Raw genomic sequence first — 18,941 nt, forward strand, 5'->3', positions numbered from 1 at the left:
GCTTTGCTTTATCAAACGTTTTTTACCTCGATGTTTTGTAATTCAAAGTAAGTTGTGTTATTTTTTTGTGAAAAACTACGTGATAGCTAGGACGCTAATTGTTTACGTCATTTGTACTATTCTTTATCATACACTGTACTGATCCAAGTTTTTGTAAAGTTCTGGAAGTTGCTAACTGCTAGCTAAAGTTTCAAAGTGTTGATTTACTACTTCAGGTTGAAAGTTAAGAAATGACTTGGCTAGAAATTATCAACAAATCTCAATGTAAGAACTTTATTGTGAGGTGCAAACTGTTTTAATTCAGTTAATGACAGTTTTTTCACAGGGTGTGCAAGATGGCAGCGTTTGAAATGGAATAATTTGTCTAGGAGGAAGTGGAGATACGTAGTCCATGTTTATTCACAGTCTATAGTGCCAACATATTGCCCCTGCTACGTGTTTACGTTGGTTTTAAAAGAACATCCTCTCTGTGTTGAAGACCCTCAGCTTGGTCATGAAGTTGAAGTAGACAAAGGCCAGGCACACCAACAAGTTCTTCATCAGATAGAGGATGGGTGTGACGAAGCCGAAGAAGGCAATGAGGCCGACGCGCACAAAGAAAAAGGGCAAGTCCTGCAGAGCCACTCCTAGTGAGGAAAGCAAGGGGCTGTGGGGCATGACCACCACACGCAGGCAGGACAAGTAGCTGAAGATATAGATGGGGAACACCCAGCCTGAGTGGTAGACCAGGGGGTGTCCTGCCACCCGCACCATCTCCACCGTATCCAACCAGAACACAAAACTGTCCACGAACACGTCCGCTCGGGCGTCGCTGGCACTCAGGAACCTCAGTGGGCCCGTGTAGGAGTACGGAGACATGCGGTACGCCGTGCTGCTCACTGATGGTGAGCTTAATCCAGAGATACTAAATGGTCTCCCAGGGTTGCCTGGCATCCCGTTAGTCTCCTGTCGAGCGCCTGCTCCGTTCTGGTTCCTGTCCCCGAGCTGGTTTGCCCCTGGTTGCATCGGAGTGGAACCACCTTGCCCGGGCACAGCTGGCCCTGGCACAGCTGGAGAGATAGGGGTCACTGGTGTTACCTGCTCCACATGTGTGAGGACAGAGGAGGGAATGTCAGCATCTCTCTCCATGTCATTAGCTGGAGACACAAAAGGAATGATTTTCAGGATGATAGTCTGGTCAAGGGTTAGGGTTAAAGATACACCACTCAATCTTGTGACCATAAATATATAAACATTAATTTGCGAATAACTTTAACAAAACAGCAGTTTAGGCATCCCTCAATCCTTATCTTTAAAAAAACTTTCCTGAAGTTTTGTCAATTCAGCACCGTGTTACGAGAAACGAGCTGGGTTAACAAATTTCCCGCTCGTTTCTTCGGTTACAGCATTTTTCCCCCAACTTTGGTCACACAGCCATTTAATCGCGTTATTATTCCGGATAAATGTTTTAAAGAGCTGTACTCGTTGCCTCCCAGCTCCTGACATGTAAAGCCCAGCAGGTATCACTATATACATGTCGCTGACAGAGGAAAGTTCAGGATCTATAGCCCTCAGTGAGTGATGTGTGTGATGTGTTCAGGGGGCTGCGCTCACCCTGGCCCGTCAGTCTGCAGTGGCGTATCCTCTCCACAACGTCAATACAGATGAGAGAGAAGAGGACTAGCGACACAGGGAGCTCCGTGAACATATCATATTGCATGTTGTTATTTATCTGGACCTGGGCAACCAACAAGAAAACAATGAGTGGAACATACATTTGATGCGGTTATCACCTCATTTCCAGTTTATCTACAAATGGTAACAACGGCCCTTTGCACCACACGTTCACATCAAACTGTCAACACTCCTGACCTCTTCTCGCTCTGGGTTTCTGGGCTAAATCACTTGCAGCTTTGGGATTTTCCTGAGTCAGGGCTTCATCCCAACAGGACACAGAACAAAGCAGACAAGCTGGTTATCTTAGCAGAATTTATGGCTCTTATGTAAAATACACCAGATAAGGGAAAGGGCCAAAAAGTCACGTTGGTGCTTTGGAGAGCTAGGGCTACATAAAACAGCAAAGGATCTGGGCCACAGCCAGTAAGGAAGTGAAAATGTGCCTCATGGACAGATGACTTGACAAGAGCGGCTTGGACAGGAAGAGGAACCAAGCTGCTTATCAGGGGCTCCTTATCCATATAGCTGGATATTTCTCCCTTGAGAACCAAAAGATTCCTCACAAATCATCACCTTTATTCCCCTCGCAGAGGCCTTACCCTGCGATTCCTCTTATCTACAACAAATGGTTGCAGCAGGTATATTTTTTTATGTTCCAAGCGACTTATCTGGACGACAAACACCATAATAACAACAAAAGTAGGAATAATTATATTAAATGTTCTGGTCACTTGTCGGCTGACTCTGAAGGGTCAAAATTCAAGATGTGAATACAAACAAATCGATGTAATCACACAAATCACAAACCATCTGCAACGTGTACCTCAGAGCTGGCGATAAGGAAGGCAAAGCAGGGCAATGTGGACAGGACCACATATACAAGGGCAACAGGCCTCCTGATACAAAGACAGAGGAAGGAAAAAAGTAAGGAAGCAGTTGCAGGATTTGCTAAGTCATGATATTCAAAGTGCAGTGCAAACCAGTTACAGGCCTGTTCAGGCTCAACGGACCAGTCAGGGCTCAGAATGTGCTGCACAGATTCCAGCTGCTGACCAAACACTGGCCCCTGACATCAGGGCCGAGGTCGGACGAACTCACCACTTCTTCCTCCCAATGAGAAACTTCTTTTTCACGAAGACCATGTACTTCAGGGGCACCCAGACCAGCAGGGCAGTTGAGGTGACGTAGGCGATGGAGGACGCCACGATCAACCAGTAGGCCGTGCTGGCGTCTCCAGGGGGCTGCGCCGAGGTTTTCACCCTCGCCACGATGACGGCGAACCTCTGCATGACGATGAAGAGCGGCACGCACAGGCCTGCAAACTGCAGAACCTCGCACACGGCGAACTTCAGCGTACCCCCCGAGCCCATGCTGGAGCGGTTCAAAATAAAGAAAAAGACGAGAGGGAGACGGGGGCTGTTGTCGCAGTGAGGCGACGCCTGTCCCTCTGAGGGCTGGTCAGGCCTCGGACCAGTGCATTGTCTGCCTCCACTAGCATTTTCCACACACCACAGCCCTGGCTCTCTGCTCGACCAACTGCTTACACTGCAGTAGGCATTGTGTCTGTTGGTGTGACGGCGATGTGACCGGCCCTTTACTCTCTTTATATTCAGGATACAAACAGAGGTTGTCTGACTCTGCACCCTGAAGGATGTCTACCTTCTGCAGGCATCTTCAAAAGGACACGTCAATCTCATCTCATCACATAAACAGACCACCTTTATTATTCTACGTATATAAAACATGTGAAGCTTTACAATTATTAACCTGAAAAACCAGAAAACATACCTGGACTTAATAACTGTCCAAATATCAATAACAGCTTGTGTCTGTGACCCCAGAAAACACATGACACAAACAAACCCAGAGACTCTTCTCATATCTGTATCCCCATCTAGTGGCAAAATATGATAACTGCAAAGAAAATGCAAAGAGGAAACAAATGTTAGACGTATACCTAATGGATTATTTTTCAAGCAAAAACGCAGTTGACCTGTTTTGTCCTGAGGTCACGACCTGAGAGACACCTGAACACTTCATCGAGTAACCAGATCATGATTAGGTGGCCTGGACTATATTTGGTGCCGTCTTTAGTTTACACACATTTCTACGTGGTGCCATTAGAGGAGCTAATTTTAGATATTGCAATGATGCAGGTTCTCAGGCAGTGAGAGATGAGAGCAGATCTCAGAACAGCACAGAGTGATACCTGTGTGTAAACACTACCCCTCGTGTCTGCCCCTCTGTGATAGGACTACAGCCGCTCTACTGGAGTTGTAGTCCCAACAACCTGAGTAGCAAGACCCCTGGACCCAGAGGCAGAGAGGTTTCAATCCAAGACAAAAAGTTAAGAAAAAAGCCCAGAATAAAGGTTGGTTTGATGGTTAAGGTATTCAGTATTCCTTGGAAAAGTAATCAGCAGTTTAAAATAGATATAGTAAATAATATTGAGTTACCTTTGCCACGGTTGCCTCCAAAGTTTTTTCTGCCCCAGAACGTGGTTTGTTGCCAGAAGCTGGTGGAGGTGATGGTCGCGTGCAAAGAGCTTCAGCCATTGATGTGTTTACAAACCAGAAGTTCACAATAATCCCTCTGAGCAGCACTTAGCTCTTCATGAGAGACTGGACATTGCAGTCAGAAAGTATAAGTAAGAAAACACAACATGCCTCCATAGTGCTCCTGTGTCCAAGTGTCCGTAAGCCCCGGCATTCAAATTAGACTCGAAATTGCATCGTTATGAGCCTAAATACCTGCTAGCGGAAATAGCGATGCTACTGTGCACCCCGTGCGTGCCCTTGAGCAAGAGTTTGTGTACGGTGTGTGCGTGCGAATGTGAACACGTCTCCTGAGGAGGACATCAGAGGTAATTTAGGCTAAAACACAGTGTAAATGACACAGTTTTGAGTTCTATTTGAATGTGGGGGCTCACGGACACTTGGATGACACCACAGGAGCAGTATGGAGTAAGATGTCACCTGTTACAATTATATTGGATTTGGCTGCAAGGCTGTTTACACCTGAAACTCCAAAAGGGACTCAAACACTTCACCCACCCCTCCATCGGCATAGTGGTGAGGAGATAATGAGTGAATTTAAATTTATTGGTGAACCATTACTTTAATGGGCCCACTTCCTGTATAATTGCCCCCCCAGTAGTATTCCCCCAGGGGCTCCACAGCTTCTAGCTACGCCCCTGTAATTACTAAAGTTTGAAATAGGACAGAGGGACTTATTAATTTGATGTTTTGACTTGTACCAGCCCCTGACCCACCGGCAGGCCACGCACTTGTCCCGGCAGAGAGACAGAGAGGGGATCGGCTCGGATAGATGGATGGATGACCCCCGCCGCTCCCCTCCCTCGCAGCCCCAGCTGTCCGCTCCCCTCCCCGACTTCCCCACCCTGCCCCCGGTGCCATGGCGTCCAGCGAGGAGGACGGCACGGTCGAGGAGAAGGAAAACAACAACAAGAAGCGGACGAAAAGCGCCCTCGCCACCGCATGGCTCACCTTCTACAACATCGCCATGACCGCCGGGTACGTGCGTCACCGTGCGCCCCCCCACCTGTCCCCTATTAATAAGAGAAAAGTTGATCGGCTCCATGAAAACCCCCCGGAGCGTGTGTTGCTGTTTATAGGACTGTGCGTCTGTGGCAGGACAGACGCACTAAGAGACGCACTGTTGGGCTCGCTGGATCTGTCCAGACACACACAGAGGGAAAACCAGGGAGAAGTGTAATACTGAGGGAAACGTGTTTAAAAAACTAACCCGGGTTAAAGTGAGGGCTGTAAAATGAATGAATGGTGTTGGGTTAAAGTGACAGACTGGCGCTGCAGCCGTGTCCAAATAGGGCTGAGCGCCTGGAGGCCCGCAGCTCCCACTGTAGTGATAAGTATAGCCGGACTGACAGTGACACTGGAGCTCAGGCTGGGAAATGCTCGTCCGGCACATTTTCCTGCAACAACACAAACTTTTATGTTTGTTTGAAACAGTGGATTTCCCCAAAAAGTTTGTTTTGTTTGTTGTCAAAGAGGAAAGATGAGGATCAACACTTATCTGAACTCTCAGGGCAGCAGGGGATCAATAGTCAATAACAGCTTCATATCTGCTGCTCTGATGGGTTTGAGAAAGTGCTAAATATTCCACATTTGGCCTTTTTATTACTAAAAATGTGCATTAGAGTTTCCCTGCACCTTAAAGGTCCAGTGTGTACGATTTAGGTGAAAGGGATCTGATGGTAGAAATTGAATATAAAATAATCCGAGTGATGTTTTCACTTTAATCATCTAAATTGTACAACTTGTTGTTTTCTTTACCCTAGAACGGGCCCTTTATATTTAGATACTTTATATTTACATCTGGAGTGGATCCTCTCTACGGAGGCCGCCATGTTTTTTTTACAGTAGCCCAGACTGGACAAACTAAACACCTTTTGAATTTTTATGATAACTGAAGGCTACCACAGGTAATGATTAATCTGTGATAATAATATTGGTGTCGTTTTTGTAGCTCTACTGGACAAACTTCATTTACTTGGTTTTTAACACAACTTTGAGGCTGCAGTGTTGATACAGTTCAATATTAAACAGTGAAGAGTATTCGTGGTTTATCATCCATCATGTCACGTTATTATCCTATAAACAACCTAAAAGTCAGTTTAATGTCTGTCGTTTATATTTGTACAAAAGCAATAATGCTATGATTTCAAAACGCCAAATGAATGTTTCGTTTAAAGTCTCAGAACTGTGACGTGCACGGACATCAGCTGAACTCGCTGTCACCACTAACACTTAAATAACATGAAACAGAGTAAGATAAGATAATCTATGATTAAAACGATTAATTAAACATGCAATATAAACATAAGTAAAAATGAAAATAGTAGAATAGACCAGCTTTTAACTTTAAACAGCTAGAATTGAAGTTTCTTATGTAACTCAATTGATTAATTGATTTGTGGCCACACTTTTACCAGCTTTTCTTATTAAATATGTAAATGTGTATGCATTGTTATATGAATACTAAGTTGATATGTAGTTGTTGAACTTTGTTGTCACCTGGGAAGCTATAATTGGCTTTTGTTTTATACTTTTGTCATATTTTAATATTCAGCATACTGTTAATCAATTACAAATATGTTAATCAATGACAAATATAATCATTAGCTGCAGCCGTACTGTGTTTCCCATCCAGCGGTCCACCTACTAAGTTGTTAATACCAGTGACCCTGTAAACAGCTCTGTGAGATAATCTTTCATGGCTCTGGTCTGTTATGAAGGAATCTCCTCCTCCACTGTTTTAGTTCCACTGTGTTTTGTACGTTGCAGAGTCAGGACTCAGTTTGATGAAAAGGATCCATACAAATACAAAAGCTTCCCATCAGTGAAACAGCCTTAATATGTGCACGTGCTTATATCTGTTGTTGGCTGAACGTTTAAATCTGTCACATGTTTCAGACTCTACTGTAGATTAGGTGAATAATATAAAGGAGAATAAGAACAACCTTTAAGACTTTGGTGCAAGTCAGCACTGAAGGGGGGATTTTACTTTAAACTCAAATGCTGTAGCTGTAAAAGTTTGGTTAAAAAGATTTTAAAGTTTTGTGCTTGGTTATGTTGTTACTGGATGTAACGTGATGCTTCTGTCAGTTTCACTCTCGAGGAAAATAGTGAAAATTAAACAGTGTTTTCATGTTCACCTCAACTTTTGCTTTAAGATGGTTCCACAAAGGTTCTCCACACATAGTCTTTGACTTTGGTTCAGTGGCACAGTTTCACATTTTTCTTTACTCATACTAAATTATGAACATGCACTCTGCACCAGGTGTCCTCATGGTGTCGATGCTGCAACTGGGACTTCAGATACTTTACAAAATATCTGTCTACACTATGCATGCAGCTAATATTTATTTTACATATTTACTGAACATCTATTGCTAAAATAGAAACAAGAGTGCGGCTCTGACAAGGTGGATTCAGGTTGAGTTTTGCATAACAATGAAGGCACCTGGAGAAGATGCAAGTTTCATTCCATGTTGCGTCGGCGTTGGGGTTCTCAGCCATGTTAACTGGGGCCTTTATTGTTGTTATTTTTCTGCAGGTGGCTGGTTTTGGCGATTGCAATGATGCGCTTCTACATCCAGAGAGGCACACACAAGGGTCTGTACAGGAGTATAGCGAGGACACTCAAGTTCTTCCAGACCTTTGCATTAGTTGAGGTAAGACGCCGAGCAGAGCACTGCTCGCTGTTACTTGCATGGATGTACACAGTCAGAAGAATAAAAAGAATGGATCATAATCATTATTTAGAAAGGAAATAGGATAGAATAGAATACAGACAATTAATTTCACGTATCTCTATTTACAGGTGGGACATTGTGCCATCGGTATGTGATGATTTTAGTCACTTTACATTCAAAATTCAGGCTCATTTTCTTACATGCCAACTAATCATTGTTTTTTTGTTTCTCCTGCTGTGCTGTAGGAATCGTGAGGACTTCTGTGATTGTAACCGGGGTTCAAGTGTGTTCACGGATTTTCATGGTTTGGTTCATCACCAACAGCATCAGACAGGTGACTTATAATAAACACAACATTCTGCACAAGTGAGAAAATGCACAAAAATAACTCTTCATTACAAGTTTTATTACCAGCACACATACAGTAGAGTGTATAAATGCATACTAATATACTGTAGCTCTGTAATCTCAAGTAAATTCAGGGATTCTGGGTCAAAATCTAATCAAATGAAGCTTCTTTTCACAGTTTATTTTGTTTTAAACTTTCAACACTTCGTATCTTTGCTCACTTACATTCACACACAGGTAACAGGAGCATTAACAGCAGCAGGTTTGACTCATGCAAACATCTCACTTTGCCATTTCCCTGATTTAACTGAAGATCCAGAATGAAGAAAGCGTAATCCTATTCCTGGTCGTGTGGACGGTGACGGAGATCACCAGATATTCCTACTACACATTCAACCTGCTCCACCACCTGCCGTACTTCATCAAATGGGCCAGGTGGAGAATATCATTACCCCGAGGCTGGGATGAGCTTGAATTGTCATTAATGAGTCGGACATTGTGTCCGAGCATGTCGTGTGTGTGATCCGGCGATTTTAACCCCTGGCGTGTTTGCCTCACCCCCCCGAGCCTAGACCGGTTTAAAGTCCAGGAAGAAGCAGAGTCATGTGTGTGTATTAGGTGTCACTCAGCTAACACAGAGAGAACCAGCATGTGTTTGGTTATTGGTTAGCACCTTGTTAGCCGTTCTCTGTCTGGGTGAACTAACTGCCAACACTCTGACAATACTGATAATGATGAATGTAATCATTTCAGGGTTTAATCAGATATTTTGTATTATTAACTGTAGATTAAAAGTCAAACAAATGATGGTTTGTAATGTTGAATGTGTATTTTTTACATACAGCTGCAAGATTGGATAAAAAAATCCATGTTGATTAATTAAAAAAGAAAAAATATACAGTTATGAATCCAAAATATCCTTAGTTTGAAGCATGAGAACCACAACAAGGAGACATTTCTCACGATTAGTGACTTGTCGTGATGGTGGACACATCTCCGGGCCGCACGCTGACGTAACCCCCTGCTCACTACTGTACGAAGGGCACTTGTGACGTGGCAGTCTGGCCGGGCGTCTCCTCGCTACAGTAGCTCAGCTGAAATCTGAGTCGTTGGGGCGGTCAGCTGTACACATTGATGTCTGTCCAGCACCCAGGCCTGGCACCAGAGAGCGAGAGAGAGAGAGAGAGAGAGAGATGTGGCATCAAAATAGTGAAATTCAAAGATTTCCTCAACTCGTTTTCTTTGTGAGACGTGTGAGACGATCTCTGGGTTCTGACTGATTCAAATTTTCTTCCCCCTCTTGTGTGCCCTGTAATCACCAGGTGATAATTCATTTTTCCTTGAAGGCCTCCTGTGTTTTGTTTTATTTTGCGCTGACCGGCCCTCTCCTCCCTGCCCCCACCCCATCGCCTCTTTCTTTAAGCATGGCAGAGACGCAAGGCCCCCGGAGAGGGGCTCATGTTCAGCTGCTCCCGTTTTTAAGACCATCTGTTTTGGTCATGGAATGTTCGCCCAACATTTCTCGCACATCCGTGGAGACGCTCCCCCGAGCCTTTGCTCCGCTCTTGACTAAATACAGGATCTCCTGCAGTCCTGAGTCATGGCACATGTCGCACCTGGGAGGCCTGGAGTCGTCACCAAGTCGCCAGCTCACACTTTAGTGCAGTGACAGACCTTTACAGAGAGAAAGACGAGAAGTTGACAGTTTGTGAATCGTTTTTTTTTGCACCTCAGAGTTTTACAAAGAGACATTCTCTTCAACCCTAATCGCTCTTTTATGAGTTTTATGGGACCAGAGTTTGATGTGGCGTTCTTAACTTTGCTCACCAGTCTATAAAAGTAAAGCCGACATGCACAGTAAACAGCAGTTATCATCCAACACAAGGGACTGTGTGTGTGTGTGTGTGTGTGTGTGTGTGTGTATGCCAAGTTGTCAAAATCCATCCAAGGCCGCTGTCAGTCGACCATTTAGTGCAGCGCTCCAGTCGCTGACAGTTGTCGGAGGCCGAAGCTTTGCTCACTACATCATCGTGCCACAATAAATATTTTTTCACCGGGCAACAAAGTGTGTGTGTGTGGGGGTTTGACCATGCATGTGAGTGTGTTAACATCCCTGCACTTGTGTGTGACTGTGTGTGTGTCACGCTCCTGGATTTTAAATACATGCCTCTCTTTTCCTTCCCAGATACAACCTCTTCATCGTCCTGTACCCTCTGGGGGTCGTCGGGGAGCTGTTCACCATTTACGCCGCTCTGCCGTTTGTGCGCAGGTCCGGGATGTACTCCATGAGGCTTCCCAACAAGTACAACGTGTCGTTTGACTACTACTACTGCCTCATCATCGTCATGCTGTCCTACATCCCACGTAAGCAGCATTTTCACTTTGACACAGTTTTTTTCTTTGCTCTGGGGATCATCCCACGTGAACCCATGAGCCTCAACTTCCCTGTTGCAGAAAATAAAGCCAACGTGCACTGTTCTAAATAAGAGACCAGGGATTTGTGATTTAAAATAGTTGAGGAGTTGACAGCATAGAAAAAACATTATTGTTTGATTTAACTTTTAATCGTTTATACTCTAGATTGTCTCCTGAAGATAATTGAAGGCAAATTTGTTTCAGAATTTTGTTCAAAGATAAAATGACCATATAAAGTGTCATGAAAATCCAGTCCTGTCATCAAACTGTCCCGCCCAGTGATTTATAACATGGACTAGTGCATTTTACAGAGAGGGATATTTTGGAATAAATGGTATGAGAGAAATGTTGCCTCACTACATCTTCAGTATCATCATGTTCCTGCTTCTACTGGGAAGCAATTAAACAGTTTTCCTAAAATATTAAACCTAATTTCACTTGTTAAATTATGTCTTATCAACTGATTGATGCTAAATGTAGCAGAGGAATCATCTTATACCTCTACACCTGAGCAATATCCAGTACAAGACAATAACCTGTTTTTAGATGTTGTATTGAACTACATACACAGATGTTTATATTGTAATTGACATATTGAATATTAATTGTTTCATAAAAATATATCCAGTGTCCTGCTTGTCTCTCAGAATTTAGTCCAGGGTGTGTTCACAGTTTTACGTCCGTTACAGTTGTGATTTTCAGGTTTAATTCTGCTCTAAAGCCGCTTTCAGACGTGAACTCTGGGAAAATGTTCTGCAATATATGTATTTATTCTGTGATTCGTCCTTTTTTCCTTGTTCCCCAGTGTTTCCTCAGCTGTTCTTCCACATGCTGCGGCAGAGGAGAAGGGTGCTTCACGGGGAGGTCATCGTGGAGAAGGACGACTAGACGTGCACCACCTCGGGCCTTTGTTTGAGCCAGCCTGCCTCCACCTCCATCACCCTCACCCCTCCTCCCCCACCGCTCACATCATGGCCGTTAACACTCTTCATTGCACAGGACGGGAGATCGGTCGCGGAGATGACGGCGACCACCAGCGATAACTCCTCCTAAGTTGTTTCTTTACAGGTTTGATTCCTAACCTGAATTATTATATCGGAAACGGGTTTACAATCCAAACCAGTGTTGCTGGAGCTCGAGACAGAAGCCTGGCGCTGTGTCTCAGCACAAATTTACCCATCAGCCTCGCCGCGTCTTGTTGCACCAAACATGAAAAACACGAGCCACCACACTTTCACCCTGAAGGAGAACGAGGCAAACGAGAGGCGTGCGGGGGAAATTTGAAATGAAACATGGGAAGAAGTTTGTAAGTTGTAAGAGTCCCAGCGTCACTTCCATCTTACAAAATTGGCACTTTTTTTTTTCTTTTTTTTCAGGTGTATTCCACCACCACAGGTTTTATACAAACATAGAGTGGCTGTAAAACAGAAGGTTCCAAAAAGAGAAAAATATTCATCATATCATACCTCAACAATAAATCTACATGTAGACAATACGCTGCTTCTTTTGTGTACGTTTGTTTTACCTTATGTGTAAATGATGCAATGTGAAAAAAGCAGGTATATTTCTTACACTTAGAGCGAACCCAGCTCAAACTTAAAACGTTTTGTCTCACTAGGCTCGACTCCTGCTTTACTTTATGTTGCCTTGATGTTTACTGTGTCAGATTCATTTAGAGGAGTGCATCTTGATTTGAGTCATCGGAAAAGTCGCAGCGCTTCAATTCAGATTTAACGCGAGCACTCTTCAGTCTCCAGTCGCTGTTTCTGTTTTTTAACCGAGAACCTGATGTCCGTGTTGATAGAGAGGTAGTTAGATTCCCTTCCTACTAAAGGTGCTATTGTAAGATCGTTTCAATCTTCTGTGCAGCTGAAGGACGGACTGTAAATTGGAGTTTTGACCTGCAGCAGGATGTGAAAATGATTGAGAGGACATGTAAGTTAGTTGATGAACTGCATAGGCAACTGCATATCTAAGAAAATCTGACGCTTTGCTTATACTCTGGGTTAGAGAGGAGAAAAACAAAAGTCAATGTCCCAAAAAAAAAAAAATCACTGCAAGTTATTTTTCAGGAAAAACATTAGAAATGTGAAAATACCTTTTTTGTGCAAAATCAATAAACTAAATTCTACAATACTGTGGAGAGCTTTGTGATGACCTTCACACATTAGTTAAGCAGAAATTTAAGTATCAGTAATCTCATATCTGAACGTGTGTGGAAATGTATAAAAAAAGCTAACAAACATCTCTCGGGTTTTACATATTTATTTTTGAGTGTTTCCTTCATCTTGCGTAGTATTTAAAATCAAATGTTTTTGTTGTTTTTTTAAAACAGGAAAATACCTGAGGGCAGAAAATGGTACATTTTCTATTTGTAGGTAGGATCCACAGATTCTCAAATATATATATATATATATAAACATACATATGTCTGTAGTAAGGAAAAATAAATCTCATAATCACAAAATACTGCATCATCATACACAGAGTATTAAACTGTAACATTTGATTTGGACTTTTTTTTCTGTTTATGTGTAAATACTTCATTTATTCGTACTCATATAAATGAAAATGCTATATAGACATTCGTGAGGTTAGATACCAGTTCCTCAAAGATAGCATATCAGCAACATGTACTTGTACCTTTTTATATTCTCTTTAAGACAACACATGCTATATAAAGCACGACGGTTAAGTCCATTTGGCTTCATAGAATTTGTTTTCCTACAAAAGTTGCATAATGATATATACATTCAGATACTCAGTTGCTCATAGAATACAGTTTTATTGAATGTATCTCAAATAACCATAAAAAATATAATTACCAAATTGTCAATATATATATTGATGATTTGGTAATTTGAAAAAATAAAAAGTCTCCTCCGTCTGTGGTCGCCCTGCTGTATTGCACTTGCTGGTAAAGTTGGACTGGTTTTCACTCTGGAGGAGAAAGGCATCTCTTCAGTGTTGGAGAGACATTATTCCGCTGCAGCCCCAGGCTCATTTTAAATTTGTCCCTCTGCTCTCTCCGTAAGGACTCTCTCCATGAGCTGCGTCCGTGGACCTGTTCTACACAGGGGAAGTCTAGCTGCTCACTGCAAGCTCGCTTTCAAGACATCGCTATGATCCGGGTGATCGTAGAAGAACTGCAGAAAAAGATACAGAACAATGTTAGGACACAACTGAGGGACATTTCTGAGCAAGAAGAAAACAGCTGCAAAGAAAACAAAACAAAAGCAGGCACAGAAAAGACAGAAATGGACGTACGAGCCTCCGCTTCCTTCTCACAGATGAAGCTTATGAGATCTTCACAGAGGAAATCGTTCCATAACCCTTCATGGATGAGCCCCGCACAGTCTTCTCCCGTTTCATGCCCGTGGCCCCAGTTGTCAGGCTGACCTGTCTTCCACTTCCTGCAGGCAAACAACAGGGGGCGATCTTACATCACATTATTACATCTGCAGTTGTGGTTCAAACCCAAAGCAACGGGATAAAGAAAGAAGGAGGAGGAATTCCATGATTGAGTATTTCTTTATCTGCAATAGTAAGACACAAGTGCAGATCCCAGATTTCTGTGTTCAGATTTGATTTAATACTGGTCCGATGAATTTCACAACTTTCAATGTTTGCCTCAATGTTGGATTATTGCTTCTGTTGTCCAGTGTTCAAAAAGAAAAGTCACTGCTTTCATTGGACCTTGTGTAAATGACGGTTGAATGAGTTTTAAGGTCTTTTGTTTGCAGGGGCAGCAGGATTGAGAAATGGAGTTTTGCAAGTCAAGAAGTAGCATTAAGTTTGAGATTTTCACAGGAATGTGAGTGTTTATTTGGTGTTATTTCATGGAACTGAGAACCCGCAGCTTAATCTTTAAATTTCTATGCTCTGTGCTTGTTATTATCATTGGAAAGCAGTGATTTCTTTGCCCTGAAATGAGATCTCCATCCCAGGAACAGAAAATCTTTCCTATGATAGATGTAGTTTTTGATTTAATACTGACGTGAAAGCAGGTTGAGTCCCGTCCAACCAGCGCCACACGTTCTCCTCCTCCCTGTCGGTCAGACCCATCCAGAAATAACCTTTTCCAAATGCCTGCTTCTGTAGCCAAGTCTGAGGACACACGAGGACAGAAAACATCATTATCTGACACATTACAGAGCAATGACACACATGTAAATAGATCCGATTAGGGAATTTGACAAGCTGATCAGGGACAGAAATGGAGTCATAACTAGTTACCTGTTCCTCCATGTCGCTGATGATCAGCAGCGAAGCAGATTTGGATTTGCACGTCGCTCTCGCATCATCGAAACTGTGCAGGTCTTTGGAGAAAAAGTAGCACTTGTCTCTGTAGTTTACCCACTCGGCCGGGCATCCTGCAAAACATGGAGCGATTGCATTTACCAAATTGAAAGGCATCACCAGGGAGAGCCACTCCAAAATTTAATGTGTTCTTCCTTTGGTCGCGTCCCAGCCCTCCACAAGATTTCATGGAAAACAGTTTTTGCGTAATCCTGCTAACAAACAAACAAGCATACGAAAACATTACCTTCATGGCAGAGGCAAGGAGAAGATTAACACTTATCTCTTCTGTATGGTAAATACAGAATGAAGCTACAGTCAGCAGGTATATTTGCTACCACCCATCACTTATCACAATGCTGCTGCTTGTAGGGGGATTTCGTTCCCTGACAGACAGGCTAGCTGTTTCCCATTGTTCCCAGCCCTAGCTAAGCTAAGATAAGCAATAAGATAATCTAAGATAACCAGTTCCTGCAAGTAACTCTCTGCTTGACAGAAAGAATATTTGAATATGTTGAATCTTTTGACATACATTATTATGTTTCTATATATTGTCATGCTAGCTGACTCAATGCAATATTTTAGGATGACAAAAGAAGCAACTTATATTATTTTATCTCTACATCAGAGCAAATATGTTATAACAAAAATAATGAGGAAAATTACCGGGGGCCCATAGCGTAGGAGCTACTGCCTCATCCTGCAAAGACACGGGAATTAATGGAACCCGGAATGGGATCCCTGGATTTCCCGGTGGCCCTGCTGGCCCCTGAGGCCCCAGTGGTCCGGGCAGGCCCCTTGGCCCTTGCTCCCCAGCTGGTCCCACTGAGCCTCTGATACCTGGTGGGCCCTGTGCCCCCTGTGGGCCAGACTGTCCATCTCTTCCAGGCAAACCGGCAGAACCTGGCTCGCCTTTACCTCCGGGAGGACCAGCCCGGCCTCCTGACCCCCGGGAGCCCTTGGACCCAGGGTTGCCAGTTTGGCCTGGTAGACCTCTTATCCCTGGAGGACCCGGTAATCCTGGAAAACCCTTCTCTCCTTTGGGTCCTTGTATCCCTGAACCACCCTTTTCCCCTTTCTCTCCTTTTTGGCCAGGCTGACCAGATGACCCCTGAGATCCTTTGTCCCCTCTTGGCCCTCTGGGACCAGGGGGACCTGAAACACAAAAATTACTAGTTAAAATTTACGAGTATGGAATAAATGTGAAGCTAAAACCAGCAGCAGTTAGCTTAGCCTGTTAGTCTTTAATACAACTCTTGGAAAAGCTCTACCGTACATTTTTGTTACCACTGGACAAAGGCTGGCTAGCAGTTTCTTCATGAATCCAGGCTCTGTGCTAAGCTAAGCTAACTGGCTGCTGGCTCAAGCTTCATATTTACTGTACTAGTCATGTGAGTGGTGTCGATCGCAACTAACTCAAGCAAGCAAATCATCGTATTTATTTGAAGCCATACATCCCTCACCCTGTAAAATAGTGAAGTTGGTTATTAGTTGCGAGTGCTTGGTGTCCACCAGTTTCATCTCCTCCATGACAATAGAGAGGTCGGTGACCTCCTTGTCCACACGGGCTGCCAGCTCTTCCTGCTGTGACTTCAGACCTGATGCATCTGTCCTCACGTCTGTCACGCTATTGTTGAGGTTTAACAAGAAGTCAGAGTGACGGCCGACTGTCTCGGAACAAGAGCGTAAGTCGTTCAGGTTCAGGTTGATGGCGCCCAAGAGCTGCGTGGTGAAGCTGATATTGCCGGTCACGCGGTCCATACTCTGCTCGGACTCATCCAGGCGAACCTCCAGCCGGTCAAACTTGGAGGACGTGAGGTTGCTGAAGTCCCTCTGCTGATCCATAATCCCCCTCAAGGTCTGGTCATGAGCTTCAGCCAGGCTGCTGGTGTTCTGGAGCTGGTTGGCCATAAAAGTGAGCTGTGATCCCACATCCTCGAGGCCATCGTTGTTGGCCCTGGCCAGAGTCGAGGCATTGCTGGCCAAGGTTTCCAATTTTTCCACTTTACCTCGAAGCCACTCGGTGTCAGAGCGAGTCTGTCGGCTTGTCTGCTCAAGGTTTTGAAAGTCACTGCGCATTTTCTGGATGGCCTGGCTGGTGTCATCCACTGAGCGCTGCAGAGCGCCGATGAGGCCTCTCTGCTGGGCCTGGGTGAGGTTAAGTTTGCCGATGCTGAACAGCGCCTGGTTCTGGAGCCTCACCTGCTGGTGCAGTTCTGTCTCCAGCTGGGCCGTGTCTTCCTGCAGACCCTCAATGATGCTGCCGTAAGACTGCAGGGTGCCATTTACAGAGCGTAAGGTAGCTGTGTTGCTCACTTGCACGCCCTGGATGGAGCCCTGGGTGCTCTGGATGTCTGAGCCAATGTTCTGCAGCTGACTCAGCTTAACTTGATCGCTGTGGATGTGTTCCTCCACTGCAGCAAGCTGCCTCTGAAGGGTCCAGATGTTGTTCTTAAAAGTCTGGATCTCTGTGGTGGTGTTCTCCGACTTCTCTCCTGTTTGATCGTCTAAAGCAGAAATTTCCACAATCAATTAAATCATTTTTTCCCCCATCCTCTCACTGTAACTTTCACTTCAGTTTTAATCCTGCGTCTGTACTCGAGACTTACCGAGCTTTTTCAAATCAGTCTCAACAGCCACTATCTTCCCTCCATAGTTTGCGATACCTTCAGACACGCTGTCGACTCTTTGCACCACTGAAACAAAGCAGGAGGACAAAGGTTAGTCAGTCTCATCACAGGCTCCGTCCTTTATTAACAGAGCAGAATTGCCTGCAACCACAGACATCATTTATGAAAGGGATCAGAGAGGAAACCAATGAAATTCACTGACATATACAATAAGAGATGCGTCTACATATCTTGTAGGCATGTAATAATGGTAGAATTGATTATCATAATCTCTGGGGTTCTAGGTAATGCAATTACATTCAGGGTCAGAGACAGAAGAGGTAGAACTTTGGCAAAAAGACAGAGGAAGGGAGGAGGAAACTGTGATTCAGCAAAGATGCAGTGGAGCGATCAATGACAGAGACGGGGGAGACACTGCTGAGGGCCCCGGGGACAGGAAGTGACCTAGGGGGTGTCTTCAGTAAACAGAACGGATCAAAGACGGCCCAGAGGAGACAGACGCTGTGGCATGGAGGCTCTTCACGCCCCCACAGGCGACACCAGCATTCATTTCCTCTGGAATGTGTCTGGGATTCCAGGGAATCAGCCCACATCTACCACCAGCCTCGCCAGGGGGACACTTCTTTTAACTGGTAGCTGCATGAGCTCCTCTGCTGGGAAGCTGTGTCCAAGCTGTGTGGAGGGCAGTTGAGCCACAGGGCCACCACCTCCAGAGGTCACAACACGAGAAAGACATGATTCCACACAGATATGGAGCTACAGCCAGCAGCCAGGTAGCTTAGCATAAAGGATGTCGCTGCCACAGCCACGGGCAAAACTGCTTGTTATTACACTACACACAGTTTTGTACCGATTTAACAAACAATACATGTTCAAATCTGTTAATTATTGATCTCAAGAGATGCTGGTAGGAGAATTCTGTTACTCTCCAGCCGTTTTCAGATATGAGCTCTGGAAAAATGTCCGGAAAATTGGGTCAGGACATTTTCTGGACTTTGCCTTTCACATCAGAAGAATGCAGGAGGAGATTTCTTTAGATCAGACCAGTTCACAACAGCAGGAACATTTCTGGCGAGGGGTAGAGTCTGGGGAGAGCAGCAGGAGGTAGGACATAACTTATAAATTCTGGTGAGGAGATCACGGTTTTGTTGTCCGCTCATTGACACCGGTGTCGGCCCATTATCGCCAAAACCTCTCAAATCGTATTGTCTTTTCAAGTTTACATTTTTGTCAACGTCTTCTATACGTACTGCTCCTATTTTTAATCCTGAGATGTTTATATTTTTCCAGTTTTACATCCATCTTGTGGTAGAAAAACGTTTTTCCAGACATTTTCCTGAAAATGCCCAGACTTCAGT

The 18,941-nt window shown here is 44.2% G+C and overlaps 3 protein-coding genes across 4 annotated transcripts in view; 1 reads left to right on the forward strand and 2 right to left on the reverse strand.

The window, feature by feature from the left end:
* Nucleotides 1-246: 246 nt before the first annotated feature.
* LOC118098675 (transmembrane protein 236) lies at nucleotides 247-3,026 on the reverse strand. Its single transcript, XM_035142724.1, has 4 exons — nucleotides 2,755-3,026; nucleotides 2,480-2,552; nucleotides 1,594-1,717; nucleotides 247-1,136 (listed from the first exon to the last, which is right to left on the reverse strand). Exons 1-4 carry the CDS (start codon nucleotides 3,024-3,026, stop codon nucleotides 451-453), a joined length of 1,155 nt encoding a protein of 384 aa, XP_034998615.1. The 3' UTR covers nucleotides 247-450.
* A 2,006-nt stretch (nucleotides 3,027-5,032) lies between these two features.
* Nucleotides 5,033-12,149, forward strand: hacd1 (3-hydroxyacyl-CoA dehydratase 1). The gene is made up of 7 exons (XM_035141988.2): nucleotides 5,033-5,189; nucleotides 7,753-7,870; nucleotides 8,020-8,038; nucleotides 8,137-8,225; nucleotides 8,553-8,674; nucleotides 10,425-10,603; nucleotides 11,460-12,149. Exons 1-7 carry the CDS (start codon nucleotides 5,071-5,073, stop codon nucleotides 11,540-11,542), a joined length of 729 nt encoding a protein of 242 aa, XP_034997879.1. The 5' UTR covers nucleotides 5,033-5,070; the 3' UTR covers nucleotides 11,543-12,149.
* A 754-nt stretch (nucleotides 12,150-12,903) lies between these two features.
* The window catches only part of LOC118098315 (collectin-12), a 31,562-nt gene continuing 25,524 nt past the window's right edge, over nucleotides 12,904-18,941 (reverse strand). For both annotated transcript variants that reach the window (XM_035141986.2, XM_035141987.2), the window contains 7 exons: nucleotides 17,563-17,649; nucleotides 16,417-17,460; nucleotides 15,620-16,108; nucleotides 14,891-15,027; nucleotides 14,652-14,761; nucleotides 13,922-14,067; nucleotides 12,904-13,800 (listed from right to left, as the gene is read on the reverse strand). In XM_035141986.2, the coding sequence (XP_034997877.1) occupies nucleotides 13,775-13,800; nucleotides 13,922-14,067; nucleotides 14,652-14,761; nucleotides 14,891-15,027; nucleotides 15,620-16,108; nucleotides 16,417-17,460; nucleotides 17,563-17,649 (2,039 nt within the window). In that variant the 3' untranslated portion in view covers nucleotides 12,904-13,774. The remainder of the gene's footprint in view (nucleotides 13,801-13,921; nucleotides 14,068-14,651; nucleotides 14,762-14,890; nucleotides 15,028-15,619; nucleotides 16,109-16,416; nucleotides 17,461-17,562; nucleotides 17,650-18,941) is intronic.

This window comes from Hippoglossus stenolepis, chromosome 19 (assembly GCF_022539355.2).
Source record: "Hippoglossus stenolepis isolate QCI-W04-F060 chromosome 19, HSTE1.2, whole genome shotgun sequence".
Classification (NCBI taxonomy): Eukaryota; Metazoa; Chordata; class Actinopteri; order Pleuronectiformes; family Pleuronectidae; genus Hippoglossus; species Hippoglossus stenolepis.

Excerpts from the sequence above, each read along its gene's own strand:
- hacd1 (XM_035141988.2), top strand. The coding sequence starts at position 5,071 with ATGGCGTCCAGCGAGGAGGACGGCACGGTCGAGGAGAAGGAAAACAAC. Across the intron at positions 5,190-7,752 it reads AACATCGCCATGACCGCCGG|GTGGCTGGTTTTGGCGATTG; the intron begins GTACGTGCGTCA and ends ATTTTTCTGCAG. Across the intron at positions 8,675-10,424 it reads TACTTCATCAAATGGGCCAG|ATACAACCTCTTCATCGTCC; the intron begins GTGGAGAATATC and ends TTTCCTTCCCAG.
- LOC118098675 (XM_035142724.1), bottom strand. The coding sequence starts at position 3,026 with ATGGGCTCGGGGGGTACGCTGAAGTTCGCCGTGTGCGAGGTTCTGCAG. Across the intron at positions 2,553-2,754 it reads CTCATTGGGAGGAAGAAGTG|GAGGCCTGTTGCCCTTGTAT; the intron begins GTGAGTTCGTCC and ends TCTTTGTATCAG. Across the intron at positions 1,137-1,593 it reads CTGCAGACTGACGGGCCAGG|CTAATGACATGGAGAGAGAT; the intron begins GTGAGCGCAGCC and ends TTGTGTCTCCAG.